General features: G+C 44.1%; 1 protein-coding gene across 3 annotated transcripts in view; it reads right to left on the bottom strand.

Annotated features, from left to right (window-relative positions):
• Positions 1–17,720, bottom strand: part of NME7 (NME/NM23 family member 7) — a 144,020-nt gene that overhangs the window by 8,175 nt on the left and 118,125 nt on the right. Inside the window, exons 11-12 of one of the 3 annotated variants that reach the window (XM_019548831.1) lie at positions 15,414–15,521; positions 12,329–12,558 (exon numbers count right to left, since the gene is read on the bottom strand). In XM_019548831.1, the coding sequence (XP_019404376.1) occupies positions 12,397–12,558; positions 15,414–15,521 (270 nt within the window). In that variant the 3' untranslated portion in view covers positions 12,329–12,396. The other 2 variants (XM_019548832.1, XM_019548833.1) reach the window with 2 other exon arrangements.

Raw genomic sequence — 17,720 nt, 5'->3', positions numbered from 1 at the left:
CAGTCCGAAGGATATTATAAAGATAAACCAATGTGCAAACAAGGGGCTCATCCTACTGACATGAAGCCACTTCTGGGGTGAAACAAGCAACTATTTAACAGTTTATAGCAGTAATCCACAGCCAACAGGAAGTGAGGAGAAACTACCTCAGATTAAAATGCAGACCCAGTTCAGATATCCAGATAGGATTATGTTCAGGACAACCAGGTGATGCCCTTCCCCTCTTACCAAAGTACCAAGGGACCCATAAGAAATAGAGCTGCATAGAACGGAAAGGCAGGAACAATTTGTACTATTCACATGCACCAACAGGCTTTCAATTAACTGCTCAATGCATGGTCAGGATCTAATGAACACAATGGAGACCATATTAATCAAAGGAGAGAGAACAGCACTTAACATGTAGCAATGCTATGGCATGCTCTGAGAGCCCAGGCTCTTTTCAAATACAATGCTCAGTTCGGATCCATCTGTTTCAAAACATACAGGTGAAATTAAAAGGGTCCAAAGTGTGTTTAAAATTATTAAACACAAAGAAAAATTGCCATAGAACTATAGATTTAAAAAGATGAAGTCTGGGTCCTAAAGTGTGAACATACCACACAGCCTTAGAATCATAGAAAATGAAGACTGAAAGGGACCTCAGGAGGTTCATGTAGTCCAACCCCCTACTCAGAGCAGGCCCAGCCCCAACTAGATCATCCCAGCCAAGGCTTTGTCTAGCTGGATCTTAAAACCCTCCAAGGATGGAGCTTCCACAATGTCTCCGGGTAATCTGTTCCAGTGTTTTACTACTCTCCTAGTAAGACAATTCTTCCTAATATCCAACCTAAACTTCCCTTACTGCAACTTGAGACCATTGCTCCTTGTTCCGTCATCTGCCACCACTGAGAACAGTCTAGCTCCATCCTCTTTTGAACCCCCCTTGAGGTAGTTGAAGTCTACTATTAAATCCCCTCTTAGTCTCCTCTCCTCTAGACTACTAAGCCCAACTCCCTCAGTCTTTTGTCATAAATCATGTGACCTAGCTCCCTCAACATTTGTTTTGCCCTCCACTGGACCCTCTCTAATTTGTCCACATTTCTTCTGTAGTGGGGGGCCCAAAACTGGATACAGTATTCCAGATGTGGCCTCACCAGTGGTGAATAGAGGGGAATAATCACTTCTCTTGACCTACTGGCAACTCTCCTACCAATGCAGCCCACCATGCCACTAGCCTTGACAACAAGAGCATACTGCTGGCTCATATTCAGCTTATTGTCCACTGTAACCCCCAGGTCCTTTTCTGCAGAGCTGCTGCCCAGCCAGTCAGCCCCCAGCCTGTACTGGTGTATGGGATTGTTCCCTCCTAAGTGCAGGACTTTGAACTTGTCCTTGATGAGCCTCATGAGATTTCCTTTGGCCAAATCCTCCAATTTGTCTAGGCCGTTCATCTACTACTCCCCCCAGCTTGGTGTCATCTGCAAACTTGCTGAGGGTTCACTCTATGTCATCTTTCAGGTCGTGGATGACGATATGGAACAAAACTGGCCCCAGGACTGACCCCTGGGGCACTCCACTTGATACCAGTTGCCAACTAGACATTGAGCCATTCATTAATATTCTCTGAGCCTGATATTCCAGTCAGTTTTCAACCCCTCCAACAGTCTATTCATCCAGCCCATACTTCCTTAGCTTGCCTGCAAGAACGTTGTGGGAGACCGTATCAAAAGCCTTGCTAAAATCAAAGTACACCACATCCACTGGTCTCCCTGCATCCACAGAGCCAGTCACCTCATCAAAGAAGGCAATCAGGTTGGTCAGGCATGACTTGCCCCTGGTGAATCCATGCTGACTGTTCCTAATCGCCTTTTTATCCTCCGAGTGCTTAGAAATAGATTCCTTGAGGACCTGCTCCATGATATTTCCAGGGGCTGAGGTGAGACTGACTGATCTGAAGTTCCCTGGATCCTCCTTTTTCCCTTTCTTAGATATGGGTACTACGGTTGCCCTTTTCCAATCATCCGGGACCTCTCCCAATTTACATGAGTTTTCAAAGATGATGGCCAATGGCTCTGCAATCTCATCAGCCAATTCCCTCAGCACCCTCGGCTGTGTCCTATCTGACCCCATGAACTTGCATATGTCCAGTTTTTCTAAATACAGTAAAAGTTCTGTTAACCAGCATCTTACAAGCTGACATGCTTAATTAACCGGCATGCTGGCTTGTAAGATAAAGTGAAACCAGAAGTGCCTACCATGGCACTTCCAGTTTCTCCGAGCCCCCATGGGCTGGGGCAAAGCAGCCTGTGCTGCTGAGCCCCCATGGTCTGGAGGCATAACAGGCTGTGTGGGGCCCACCTCCCTGGCAGTGATGCAGCGGGAGGGTCAGCGGTGCTACGGAAGGGGCGGTGGGATGCCCCAGACGCAGTGGCCTGGGCCACTCAATTAACCAGCATATTTTGCTATCTGGTATCCCCCATTCCCGAGGGATGCTGGATAACAGAGCTTTTATTGTAATCCCTGACCTGTTCTTTTGCCACTGTTGGTTGCTCACTGCCTCCCCAAACTGTGCTGCCTGGTGCAGTACTCTGGAAGCTGATCTTGCCTGTGAAGACTGAGGTGAAGACGGCATTGAGCACTTCAGCCCTTTCTGCAACCTTTGTCACTAGGTTGCCTCACCTATTTAGTAAGGGAGCCACACTTTCCCTGACCTTCCTCTTGCTACCCATGTATTTACTACAAAGTAAGTCTTTTTTTTCCGGAACACAGCTACCCTGTGAAAAAAACTGTATTAACTTCAACCTGAGGTAATCTGAGTAAGTACTCCTGAGTAAGTGTTGTGTCTTCATTCCCCTACTCAGTTTCAGTGAAGAGTAGCCATAGGCTTAATGCAGTGATTCTCAACCTTTTTAAGACTCAAGGCACCTCTCATCAGAATTGAGGAATTCCTTGGAAAATGCAAGCCCTTACTCTTCATTAATTTTTCAGCTATAGAAAAAATAGAACAATTCAAAATAGAGAAATTCTTGTGTTTCAAAGATAGTTAGATCTGGCAGCCTCTCATGATAATGGCTAGCAATGCAATGCAAGTGCCACTAACTTCAAATGCAGTTTCGGATGTGGGACCTTTGGAAAAACAGGTCCCACAAGACGCAGATTCTCTTAAGGTACGAAAAACACAAGGCCCAGAAGCCTTCTGCATGTCCAACTGTGTGTGCTTGTCCAACAAGCTCACAGGAAAGCATTGCAGGGGAGGAGGGGAAAGGCAGAGCAGGAGTATCTGGGCCACGCAAAGTCCTGGCATTCTTACTGTTCACTCTGGCAGGCAAACAAGGAGGAAGTAAAGGACAGCAAGGCATGTTCATGCCCATTAGGGGTCAGAGGCACCTGGAGTGAGAGACCCAAGAGAGAGCGAGAGACCCAATGACCCAGGCAATGCACAGTATAACATCTCCTGATGCAGTGCATCAGGGGTGGTGTGTAAATTTTCACACCCATCCAAAAGCCCCACAGGAGTGCACAGTATGAGCTACAATGGGCCGCTGCAGGTAAGGAAATGAGAACATGCCTTCAGGGACATTACTTCGCTTTGCTATCACAAGCCACCACAGCACAAGAAGACTTCTGCACTGTCTGCTCAGAGAATGCAAGGAAGCCCAAATCTGCACCCCACTCCCCACCGCCCATGGAATAGGTCAGCATCACAATCACCATTTACCACAGTCAATGAGGAATCTGAGGCATGGCGAGGAGGAGAAACTCGCCCCAAAGCACTCAGGTCAAGGGCAGCCTCTCGAAATAATGGCTCAACAAACTTTGTTCATAATGGAAATCATCATTACTTTGATTTGTAACAATGCATCAATCTTACTCTGTATCTATATGTTTGTTAATGTATGCCTAGGTGGAGCTAAGAAGTAAAATAGTGTCACTACTGAAGGGGCTGGGGAAGCTCCTTTTGCCTCTGGTGGGGTCAGGATTTCTTCTAAGGTTCCTGTGCATTACTTGTGTTGGAAGCTCCTCTTCATTTTCTTATGCATCTGTACAGCACCTAGCGCAATGGGGTCCTTGTCCTGTGGCTGGGGCCCCTGGGTGCTATTCATATCATTGTGCATCACTGGCAAACTGGGTACTACTAATATACTGTCCATTGCAGAGGAAGGCTTGAGGGAATGTTTCCTCGGGATTTCTTGAATGGGTAGTATTCATGCTCATTGGAAATAAGTCAGCAACCTGTACTGAACATTAACAGAGTTTTATTATCAACCTGACTCTCCGCTCACACCACTATAAATAAGCAGGACTTTCACTAAAGCCAAATGAGTTAAAGCAACAGCAGAAGAATGAAGCTCTAGATATTGCAGCTCTATGTAATTTTTGCCTAACTCAGCTCTCAGGGGAGGGAGAAGTGGTGATCTGCAAAGCTGACGAGTAACAGCCTGATGCTCACACAGCTGCGTACACCACAGGGAGGGGGCACTTCTCTGAGCACAGAAAGGTATTCTAATTCCAGACTCCCTGAGCATGAGACTCTCAGAGAATCTGGGGTTTATTGCTTCATTTATTTGGTTCGATACATTTGGCCACCCTGCACTTAAAATATTCCTTTCCACTTCTTGGCTTAATCAACAGCACAGTGCAGCTAAGCACTGATGAACAGTTGCCACCCCCTGCCTGGTGGTGACTACAGGACTATAGTCTGCCTCCCTAATGAGCCCAAAGCAGAGGACATTAACCCCATTTGTATGCTCCTGCTCCATGTATGCCTGAGCTGAACAAGTAGGCAGCACAGATGGTAAAGTGGTCCTGAGTGCAACCCAGCACCACCATGGCAGAGAGCCTCAGAGCAGTCCCAGGACACATGCCCAGGACATAAGCCAGGTATACTGTTTAATTGTCAGGTTTGGGAGCACATGATGGAACGGTAGGAAGTTGGCAGAGCTTATTCCTCTCAGTGGCAGCTTTGGGCTCAACTATAAGGTGGCATAGGCCTGGCCTTACACTCGAATGGAGAAGAGGCAAGGCGAGAGGAGAATTTGGATGGATTTTTAAGAAGGAAGCCCAGTAGTAGGCTGGGGCTCCATTCAAAGGTTCAGCTTTGGGACCCTCCTCTTTACCAGATAATCAAATTAATATTTAACCATAACGCGAAAAGGGGCCCCTGACCTGGTTGTGCCTAAATGCAATCACATGACCTGCACTTTCCTACTGCTACTTCTACATGCAGGCTATTGAGTCACACATCCACCAAATTATCTTGTTCAGCCTGGTCCTTGTGTTGACAGGGGTATGTCACAAAGCCCAGCCTTTTTCTTATGTAGATGAACTTTGAGGTGAGGGAAAACTTGCTGGACTCCTTAACTGACCTACTTTCAAACTACCAAATTCTTCCAAGTGCACAGAAATGCCTCATCTTTGGAGAACAAGAGGCATGTGGACCCCTCCTTGCCTGAGAGTGAAACCATATTAGCCTCACTGTCTGTGATCCAGTTCCAGCACAGTTTGCTGGGTCAGTCTGGAACATTTAACCAACCCTTTTCAAGAGCAGGCAGCCAATGAACGAATAAGATCCAAGGCTTTATGAAGGATAATTCATCAAAACAGGACTAAACGAAACACTACGTTTTTCTATTAGGCCTGGGTTTTTTTCATTTTCTACAGGTCAGCACAGAAAGCCAACTTCATTCTTTATACTGTGTACCCAGCATCAGGAAACGTTTTGAGACAAAGTTCCAGCACTAGTGATCAATCTTTGATTTGCATAAATACTACTGAATTCAACGCAAAGATTTCCCTGTGTTCCAGATTCTTACCAACCTGCTTCCTGGATAGAATCCACAGTTCCAACATCTTAGAAGACTTAAAGCACAAGCACAATCATTGCACAAATCTCCCTACAAATGAGCTGGCATCAAGATATGCTGAAATTTGCACCTGACCATCATTTCAAAATACCTGTTCTTTATGAAGAGTTCAAACCCCCCCACCACTTTTTTTTCCTTTCTCAGTTGAGATGATTAAAAGCATCTTACCCAGGATTAGGCAGCTCAGTACGGGCCCCTGATAAAAGGCTTCACTGAAAAACATTGCCAAATGATCGAAACAATGGATTCTTTATTAATAATTTAAAGCCCCATGAGAGGAAATGCTGTGCTGATGAAACGTCCTTGTTGAAAGGTTCATTGCCATGTTATGTGCTTCCACTGTGTAATGTTTTACAAATGATATAGCACTGTGAATAGTAGGAAAGAATTCTCAGCTGTTAGGGCCCAGTTACATAATACCAGAGATGTTAATAAGTTACAAGCAACGCAGGAGACCTTTGTCCATTATGTGACATGCAAATTTCACGCTAAGCACATTTGTCATTCATTTACGTACTTTATTAAATTGGTCATAGTGCAGTTTTGAAGCACCAAAGAGATTAGTTTAATATTTGCATCTTTGAACAAAAGGAGCAGAGTCCTGCCACTCATAATTACTTCTACTTGCATGTTGCCTTTCATCCCACATGGTTACACTAAGTACACACAGAGTTCACTTGTCCCCTCTAAAATCAGCTTCCTTTGAGGTGGAATATGGATCATTTGACTGAGCCCCTGCATCCCCACGCAACAGATTCGGGCCGAAAGAGAAGAATCCAAGGGAAATTTCAAGTTGGCACTCAAGAAGACTGAGCTACCAACATTCCTCTAACGCAAATTGTAATGGTTTTCAGCAATTATTTGTAAAAAGGGTGGTCTGTATTCCAGATGACTTAAGCTAAACATCAAATGAAAAGAAAAGGTGAAGTGTCTGTAGGAGAAAAAAGCCTGCGTTTCCTTTGGAAACTTCTGCAACAAATTTGCCCCCAAAATTGCAGCAGCTCCTATGGAGAGGGACCATCTAGAAAAGTTAAGGTATAGTAACACAATTCTTCCCCCCTCTTCTGACTTTCTGTTTGCCTGCAGGCAAGCCCAGCTTCAGCTTCAAAACTTTCAAAATGTTTAGACTGCCCTTGTTTCATTTCGATGTTGCTGTTTTGAGCTCGAAACAAGTCAAAACAGCATCAAAACGAAACAGCCGGCGAAATTTCACACAGCTCTATCAGCCACCAAGCACATACATGCTGTCATGACTTTACTACTTTTGGAGCCCAAGTTAGCTAGGTTAGAGCTAGTGATGGCATATCTACATACCGTGCAATAACACCTCCTGACTGCAGACCAGATGCACAGGCTGTGTATCCTGTTCAGCTGACGCTCTTACAAAAATACTTACAAAGCAACTAATGGGACTGCTTCAAATTATCCTGCCAGTCCTTTAAGTGCAGGATCATGGACCATGGTATTAAACTGTCGGGTCTCCCATTCTGTGCAAAAGGCGCTGTTTCATGCTGAGAGCACTCTGAAGTGACTGAAACCCCATGGTGGATCAGGTTATCTTCGCTTTTACTATACCCTGGTTGTGACATGTCACAGGTTTCACCCTCCTCTTCCTGCTTCAACAGGAGATCTAATTCTACTGTTCCTTAATCAGTAATGGCATGAACTCAGGCAACTTCTGAGCATACTCCCACCAGAACCACGTTCACATATCTGCACTAGCAAAATGAGTAGCTATAAAATAAGCATCAGTGCCAGTGGAAGCAACTGTGTGAAGGGTGTCTGAAACAGGGTAGAGATATTTTTACTCATGTATCAGAACGAATTGTCAAGTGATATCTTACAACCACTGCCGACAGCATATATAAAGGTGGCTGTTAACTTTCCCAATGCAGACAAATCCCAAGGGAATGAAGCCATCCAGATGTCTTAGCACAGGAACCTTGACCCTAACAAAACGGAATTGCAGACAACACCAGATTCAAATTTGCATGAACATGATTCAGAGACTGAGAGGCCCACAGCCCCTTGTAAAACTTCACGAAGTAGTAACATGTATCAAACTGATCTGCTGAATTTCCTTGACTGATAATTCAAATAAGCTTCTGCAGATACATCTCAAGGTGTTCAGTTAGTTAAGAACCTATTTATTGTCCTCTGGAAATGGAACCACCTTCCTCTGGAAAGTTTTACCCTTTAACTTGCTTTTACAAGCTATAACATATATTTTGTTAACAGCTTTGGGAACAGCTAGGTATTGAATAGTACTAGTATCACAACCATTCAGGATTTTTATGGACTTGCTGCTACAAAAGATTTGAATTATCAAGGACTGGTGGTAGGAAAAACTTAATTTGACCTTTACTGTCATGGAAGATGGCAAGTATAGTTTTCTATGAGTTACACAAAAATACTATATAGACTATTGGGCAATGGCTACATCATCTGCTAATTAAGTGCCCAATCAAGCATCCCTACCTACTCTTACCTAAATCCACATGAGCCAATGACACACAGCACCTTGCAAGATCAGGATAGAAAATGCCAATATTTTTTGGATGGCGAGTGCATGCACGGTGCATTGTTTGTTTAGTTTGCCATGGCAGACTCACTAGTGATGTCTTGAGGCTCCAAGGGCAGAGTTTTAAAAGTATTGAGGTGATCTAAAGAAACAGATGGGCAAAGCCTGTGAAATTTTAAAAGTACCCAGACAGCCACCTGTCACTGTTTAAAATGGGAGAGTAGCACCTAGTCACTTCTGAAAATCCCACTAGGAAATGTCTATGTGCCTATCTTCCATGGAAATCATCAGCAATGAAAGGTCAGGGTACTTATGGAAACCCCCTATTTGCTGCTTTGGGCAGCCAAATACCTTTATAAGTCTGGTCCTGAGTGTACTTGAATATTTCTCAGAATGGAATATAGGGACTTCTGAAGACTTTAACAGCATACGTTATGGGAGAGGAGGCCTCCAAGCTGGGCCATGAGTGTGGATGCTCTCAAACCATGCACTTATGCTTCACTGCCGAGTCTAAACCAGGATCCAAACTCCTCCGCTAAAACCAAACTTGATCCTAATTCCCCCTTGAGCTTTCAGAAGGGTAGATTCAGCAAAAGTAAAATATCGGTGGTAACTTACTTGCTCCAAGAAAACAATTAGGAAAGGTTCTCAGGTACAGGGCAGAATTCTGGGTGTACAAAAGTAACAGAGATCTACTCCAAACTAACTGACACCCTGGGGGGTAAGGTGCTCATTTGGTATTTGAGATGCTGAGGGTCCAGTAATTACTTGATTTAGAGCATAAACTTGGGTGAGTCCCTTAACCACTGGACAATGAAGTCAGTCTCTTTCTTGCACTCTCTCTCTGGCCTAATTAATGCTTAATTATTTATATAGAATGGAACAGCTCCAACAGGGAAGAGACTCTGTGGCCCGCTCACATGGGATGTGGAAAACCCCAGTTCAAGTCCCTGCTCCCAAAGTACATCATACACCCCACAGGAGTGTTTTTTTTTCCTGAAATGCTGGTTATTATCTTTGGGTTTCTTCTTCATGGGTCTTCCCACCCGTATATAAAAAGGTTTGCTAATTCTTATTTTCAAAAAAAGATTTCAAATCTCAAAATTCCTCATAAAACAAAATTCTTGTTTCTGGCCAGCCCTATCTACTACACTTTCAACCACATAGGTTTCACCAGCTGTGCAGTTTCAGTAAGTATCTTTTTTGGCACTCTTCTGCTATTTCAGAGTCTTAAGTAAACCAGGCTCTCTGTCTGGGTAATGCATTCAGCAGTATATTAGTTGGGAGTTCACTAAGTACATCAGAATCAAATCTTATAACATTCTTGTGGGGAAAACAAAGGATTATTTTTAGCTTTTACCCGTGAAAACATTCCAGGTTAGCACATCGTCCCATAAGTGTTTCATCTCTCTCAGTTCCATGTCTGTCCACCCCTTGACTTCCAAGAGCAAGTGAGAACAAAACTACGACTAACATTTTTTTTCTAAATCAGTCCTTTTGGCCACTCCTTGCTGCACACTGACATTCATTAGTATATGTTTACACATAGATACATACATATGTATGGATTTAAAGAATAATGAAAAGCCTAGTTCAGCAAAAGGGAAGCGCATCTCCAGTAGGCTCCCCCCACATTATACCACAAATAAAGAAGAAATCATATATTTAGGAATGGAAATATGCTGATACTCATCATAGTCAATGATATTTCAGGTTAAATGCACCTCCCCACTTCTGACATTGGTCAGTCAGAGTTAATGAATAACACTGATGTAATTAGCAGTTGGCTAAAACAGGTAGTTTGCTGAACAATGCCAAGAGTTCAGAGTCAGACTACAGGGAGTGAGTGACAATTAATTGATTTTTTTCTTTAAAAGCTGCTTCCTAGTTTTTCTAGTCCCATCAACAGAGCACCATCAGGTAGCAATGAAAATTTACTGCATAGAACTGACTAAATTCAACTAAAAACTATTCTAAAATAATGAAGTCACCCACTTAAGTTCCTAGAGTGGATCCCACCAGTCCTACCAGTCCCTTTGGGACACTATTTGTGGAAAGAAAGTCAGAGTCTTCTCTTTCCCTGTAGCCCTGAACTAATTCAGGGTTCTGCACCATCAAGATCAATTAAAAGTTTGCTATTGACTTCAATGAACATGTGGCCTGGCCCTCAGGAACTCATTTTGGTCTCTTTGTTTGTTTTTTTAAAGAAGTCAAAGTATTTTGCTCTATCTCTGGTCAAGCCAGAAAGTAATTGCTCCAAACACCACTCTTCATTCATATCCATTTCAGGTAAATATTAAACCACAGCATATGGCAATCCCTCCTGAAATCTTAATAACCAGCTGGTAGAAATAAGAATACTTAAACAGATCCTATGGAAAACACCAATAACCTGCTGGAAAAGTTCATTCTCCCTCTCTCTTGCATACTCTCCCTTTTCTTCAGCTCCGTATATGCTGGTCAACTAGTCACCTGTAGTCCATGGAAAAGGTAGGAAGGTAACCATATGTCCCTTTTTCCATCTCATTTTGGTCACAAACCAACACTAGCAATTTAGGAATTAAACCACCCTTTCCATCTTCAAAACAGAGGTAACCGTCTTCCTGTGGCCATCTTATCCATTTAAAGTATAAGATCCTTGGAACAGAGCTGTCTCTTGCTACGTGCATGTCCACCACCTAGTACAACAGGGGCCTTAGCCATGATTGGAACCTCATGGTTTTATTGCAATAAGTCTAACAGTCCCCTTCCCCAATCAACAGGCACAAATTGATTAAGGATCTCCTTCTACAAGCATGTTGGGCTAAATTCACCCTAACAGGAATGAACTATATAGCACATCTGCATTATAAGTGAGAGACAGGCAGACAAGGTTCTTTGGGTAGATGTGATATCTTCTATTAGACCAACTAAACACTTGGAAAAATTGTTCTTTGCAAGGTTTCAGGCACAAACACCCTTCTTCAGGCATAAGGTGAATATGTTGGTGTATGTGGGAATTTTTACATGTGCTGTGGGACATGGCACCAGGTATCTTAATTAACGAGCTGCACTAATTAAAAGCACCCATGCGTCATATGTATGGGCGCTCCCGTGCTGAAAAAATGGCAGCAGGGTACTTTGAACTAAAGCTCAAATGTATTTTATTTCAAAGCACCCTGGTGCCATTTTTTCAGCGGGAACATACGGGGATGCTGATACACGTGATGCTGAAGGCTGCCAGAGCGCATCAATTTCTGTGCTCCAGCAGACTCGATTAATCAAGACTGCTCCAATGGACTGGATTTCCAGCACCTCAGAGCAGATTCTCCACTATAGGGGCCCACTGTGCTCTCCTGGGTAGAGCAGAAGCCAATATGCAAAATGCAGATCTGTGAAAATACAAATGCATAGCAGTGAGGTTCAAAGGGAATGGGAGACAATAGGTGTGAGAAGGTAGTTCGGGGTGAGGGGGAGAAACTGATAGAATGTAGCTTGTAAAATGCAAACAGGTTACTTATAAATGGGATTGCACTGAGCAATGTAGGGGTAACTGAGATGTAAAGATTAGCCACTGAACAAGGCTGCCCTTGGGTCAGAGGCAACCTGAGATGTGCAATGAATAACATATACGCTATCAAGTCTGGACCTGATGACTGTTGGGGCAGTGTCACGTGGCTCAAATTCACCCCCTGGCACGCCAAGGACTGCAGGAACCTGGCAATGCAGGGTTTTTTAGCTTGGTCATGGTGCCATGCTAATATAGTATGCTGCTTCCAGGTACTTCTGCATTGGGGTTGGCTTGTGCTACTCTAGGAGACTTTAGGAATTTTCTGTGAAAAAACTTGTCTGAACCTATCCATCTTTTCCTCTGTAATCCTTTTCATAGAGTCTTTCCCAAGGATCAACCAAGTGCATATTATCTTGTGGTGATTTCATCAAGCATGATAAGCTCTTGCACATACCAGAATCTAAAAGCATCCACAAGTTATTTTTTTTTATTTTGGTTGGCTGAGTCTTCAGTCAATTGCATGAGTTACAAAACAGAGATTAAAAGTGCATGCATGCATTCCAGCAAGAGGAAAGGCTCCTGTCATTTCCATGATAATACTCGTTTGCCAAGCAATCAGAAAGACACATTCCCTGCTTCACTTCATTAATAAAGCAATGTTGATTGATGCTCCTCATTATTGCAGGTTCAAGCTCAGATTGCTGAGTGAGAGCAATTGATGGATCTAGAGTCATGTTATGAGTACAAATTGCCAATGATAAAAGTGATAAAGGAAACAGAACGGCAGCGTAACAGGCATGGATGTTAATGGAATGCAAATCACATGCTTAAGACCATAACTCAGTATAATGGGATACTATGCTTAGTCTGTGAATCAGCTGTGGGAGTGAGGATCTGAGAAAACAGAATTTGAATTCATGCAGTCAAGGCCCTGGGGCAAACCACCTCTTCAAAGCCCAAGTTAAGGCTAGAGTCCCAGTCTAAATGCTTTGTGCCACTTTGTATCACCTATAAACCCCATGGAACAAGTCAGTTAAGCTAGGTTTACAGCCCCCGTGAATCATCAGACAATGCAAAGCAGTCAGAGTGCATTTGTGAATCTAGCCTGCATTTTCTAATAGGCTAGGGATAGACATTACACTTAAACTGGTTTAAGTGATCAGAAACTGGTTTAAATCTGTAACAGAACAGATGTTCAATGCACATAAACCAGTTTGAAAATGGTTGAAACTGGTTTGAGATAAACCTGGTTGAATGTAGCATCAGACTTAACTGATTTGAGTTAAACCAGTTTATGTAACATCTGTCCCAGACCCCTTGCTGTCTTAAGTTAAACCAGACTCCCCCAGCATCCTGGCATGCTCTCTGGGCAGAGCTGGCCCCTCCCCTCTGCTCCGCGGCTGCAGCTCCAGCAGAAACTGCAGGCCTCTGCCTGGCTTCCCCCTGCTCTCCCCAGCTGGTAACCCTTAACAAACCATGGGCCAGAACTACCCAGCTGTGGTTCAAGGAGGTGACATGTCAGTAGTGGGAAGCTTTCCTGCATCTGTGCTGGGGCCATGCAGTTGGAAGCCATGTCTACACTTCACCCAGCTCCATGTCTGCTGTTTCAGCCAGCTCCCTGCTCCCCAGCTGCAGAACAACTGTAACTTCCAGTCAGGGAGCCAGAAGCTGCATCTTCGCTGCTGCCGCTTCTCCCTGCCTCCCAGACACAGCATTGCTCCCCACCAGCTAGAAGCTGTGCCAGAACTACAGCCAGGAGTGGGGGGAAACTACAGCCAGGAGTGGGGGGGATAGGAGAAGTGGTGGTGGCGAAAGTGCAGCTTCTAGCCAGTGAGGAGCTGCACTGCAGCTGGATAGTAGGGAGGAAGCAGTGGACCAAGGACACAGCTCTTTGTTGCCTGGCCCCAGTACAGTTACTGGTACTGCAGGCCAAATTTGGCCCACAGCCCATATTGCTAACCCCTAAGCTGTACCAAAGAATTGTTTGGATGTGATCTGAGAATTGTATCATTTAACAAAAAAATCAACCCTCCTTATTCAGTAGAGCTATATAGCACCAAAACTTCTAATGTGGATGGGATATGATTTTCCAGGAGAAAGGTAACTTATATGGGTAGAGCTTCCCCTTCCCAGACCAGTCAACATTTGCTGAAAGAGTTATATTGTTCAGGAGACTACTTTCTGAGCAATGTAGCTGTTCTTGCCAATCCCCTAATGTAGATGCAGCTCTACTAGCAAAGCAACACTTTTGTCAATATAATTTATTCCACCAGGAGTGGGCTATGCACTAAACCAGTGTTTCTCAACCTATTGGTCACGACCCAAAAATGGGCCACAAGAATATATGAAAGGGTAGCAATCACACTTTAAAAATGGATTAACAACCTTTAAAAATGGATTCTCTTTTAAAGGAGAAGAACATGGGAAACCACGTCTTTTCCCTTGCAGGCTAACAGAGCTCCACTGGGGGGCTGGGCAGCAGTGGGTCAGAAGTGAGAGGCACTGGGTAGGGACTGGTCACTGATGTTTACAAATGGGTCCTGGTACAAAAAAAGTTGAGAACCAATGCAGTACATGACCAGGTTTGCAAGTATAAACCGTATTCATGACAAGAGTGCTTTGCTGGTACTTGTATTTTTGTCTGAGATAAATGTTCTTCAATTCAATTTTTTTATTTTATTGAATTTTAATGAAATAATAGAAGTCAAAAACAGATAACAATTACCAAGATAATATACAGGTACAGATCAGGCCTAATTCTAATATTATAAAAGCCTTAATCTTTCTGTCTGTCTGTCTGTCCATAATGCTTTATTTGCACACTGATCGACTAACTGAAACAACTAATCAGAGTGAAAATTCAGTGTTGGGACAGGAGGTGGCGGTGCAGCAAAGTGCTGTCATGATGGTGGGGACACAGAGGACAGGGGGGAGGCCAGCACTGTTGTCCTTACCCCCCCTGCCCTGCTCCCTGCAAGCGGTGGTGATGGAGCAGAGCAGGTAGGAGGGCGAGGCCACCAGAGCTGGCCTGCCCTTCCCTCCCCGCTCCTTGGAGGTGGAGGTGACAGCAGTGGCACAGGGCGGTGGGAGGGAATGGGTTTGGGACACTGCAGGCCAATGCACCAGCGGTGGGGGGAGGAGCAGGCCCAATGCAAAGGGGGGGAGAGTGGGCCCGGATAGATAACACAGATACACAACAGTGATGTGTCATCCACGAAAGGGTTCATTTATAAATGTAGCAACACTGCTAGGTAACAGAGTCCCTATTTTAGGTTATGTCCAGCCAATGAGAGCTTTTGTTGTTCAATAATCTCTTGAGACAATTGTGTCAGTGCAGTTCCTCAAGCACTATTATGAACTGGAATTCTGCCTCTAGCTTGCTCATGTAATTGAATTAATCAACTCACCCACTATTTTATATTCCACTCAGCACTGGACCCCCGGACCATGACTGCAAACACAACAGGGTTTAAATATTCCCCAAAAATGCTAGGTTTATTTTCTATGGTAAGAACCCTGTGCTATGACCTAAGCCATCATATTCCCAGAGCCTTACCTCCAGCAGCCCATCCTCTGGTAGATCTGTGCAGTGGACAGCATTCTGAATCTTGTTTTTACCAAAAAGAGCCCGCAGAGTTCCAGGCCGGAGGTGACGGGCTATTTCCTATCGGGTACATAAACAGATACACTGTGAATCATTTGGATTTGTTATGTCACGTACAATATAAATGCCTTTCAGGTGAACCATTCATTCTAGATTGCTTGGTGTACGTACAGTATGCCAGAATCCAAAATAAAGAGATAGCTTCCCATTTGGCCTGCACAGATTTACATGGTTACAAGTGGAACTGAAGGCTGAGGTGTCTAACCTTAAGATGATGTCATGAAAGGACTATGGGTCAAAAGGGACAGAATAAAGGACTGTCCATGCTACATACACAGGGTCCTAATACCTGCACTAAAGAAGTTAGTTGTGAATGAGAAGAAGGTTCTCATTTGCTGTGTATGCTGGCTGGCAGAGACAAGGCACCATCATGCATGCTTAGCATCATTCATGTGGAGTGCTACATTTTTACCAACTGATGGAGGCAAATTTTCACCTTAAAACTTCATATAGTCAAAACTATGCCTTGATTCAACTCCAAACCCATGCTTTTTGGATTCACTTCTCCCTGGATGCCGGTGGAGCACTGCCAGCAATGGAACTGCCAATTTGTCCTCTAACAATATCTGGACCAACAACTCATGTCCATTACTAGTCTCCAAAAAAACTGTTTGTATTACTGTTACTTTGTCTTTCCATCCTTCCATTTCAACTGCCCTGTCTCATCCTGAACTAAGATAGTAAGGTCTGGGGGTAGAAACTGCACTGAGCACAGCAAGCCCCACCCTGATTCAGAACTATACTTGCTCCTGTAATGCAAATTACTTAACACAGTCAGTTAATTGGGACAAATCCATGTGAAAGGTTAACAAGGCCTGTTCTACAACCAAAGTATGTCCAGCCCAAAATACTGCCTGATGAAAAGCTTCAGCTTCCTGTTATTACTGTGTCCATGTCAGTCTTACCTCACTGCTTATTTTGTAGCTATTACTTTGTTCTGTTGGTGGACACAACAGTGCTTGAATATGATACACTCCATACCAATACAGTTTCTCAGTGAGGTTTTGCTTCATAATAAGGCTCAAGAGGTACCGTTAAACGAGCCATGATATTAATCATCATTAAAGATCTGCAGTCGGGAAAAGTGCTGAAGGAACAAAAGTCCTGTGCTACTTAACTATGCCTGCATCATAACTTAAACGAAGCCTTGCTTGAAATGTCAGCTGAGCCCAGTTTGGCAGAGAGGGATAACAATTAGGCTGCTAAGAGACTGGGGGCAGGGCCGAAAGTCTGTGGCTTTCAAATAAAGGTTGAAGAGACATTTTTAAAAACTTTGTGATTACAGAACTTTTGCTAGTATTTTAGCCCAAATCACTTTAGCTTTGAAGAACAAAGCTCTATATTTTCTGTCCTCTTTCCCTCAAGCCCATACAATATGCTATGCAGAAATCATTTCCCTCTCCTGCTGTTGCAAACAAGTCACTCTTCTTTCAGTTCTTCTGGAGGCTTCCTCTTACTTCCCTCACCACTCATTTCAGTTGCTTGGCCCTCTCTTTTTAATCCCCATAGTGTCCTACTGTAGCCTAAATCTTAGCTCTCCTATTCTTCATACTCTCTCCTCTCTCATATCTCCTCTTCAGGAAACCCCTTTTGTTTTGTCTCCAGAGACCTCCCACACAAACTTCTCTAACAAGAAAGCCATGCTAGCCTGGTTACTACATATTCTACCCTAACAGCAAACTCATGACTCCAGGCAGTCTATTCTGTTCTGTCTGCCTTGCATTAGATTGCAAGATTGGTGCAGCAGGTTCTGCATCACCACATACATGTAGATTTCATAGATTTCATAGACATCAGGGCTGGAAGGGACCTCGGGAGATCATCGAGTCCAGCCCCCTGCCCAAAGGGAAGGAAGTCAGCTGGGGTCATAGGATCCCAGCAAGATAAGCATTCAATTTGCTCTTGAAGGTGTTCAATGTAGGTGCCTGAACCACCCCTGATGGCAGGCTGTTCCAGACCTCGGGGGCTCGGACGGTAAAGAAATTCTTCCTTATGTCCAGCCTGAAATGGTCTTGCAGTAGTTTATGACCGTTCGACCTCGTCGACCCTTGGGGCGCTCTAGTGAACAAACATTCCCCCAGATACTGGTGGTCACCCCTGATAAACTTATAGGTGGCCATCGGATCACCCCTGAGCCTGCGCTTTTCCAGGCTAAAGAGCCCCATGGCTCTCAGCCTGTCGTCGTAAAGTCTGTTTTCC

This window comes from Crocodylus porosus, unplaced genomic scaffold, assembly GCF_001723895.1.
Source record: "Crocodylus porosus isolate Cpor-Errol unplaced genomic scaffold, CroPor_comp1, whole genome shotgun sequence".
Lineage (NCBI taxonomy): Eukaryota > Metazoa > Chordata > Crocodylia > Crocodylidae > Crocodylus > Crocodylus porosus.
Note: the sequence above shows the minus strand (reverse complement) of the source record. Positions and strands in the feature narration are given on the sequence as shown.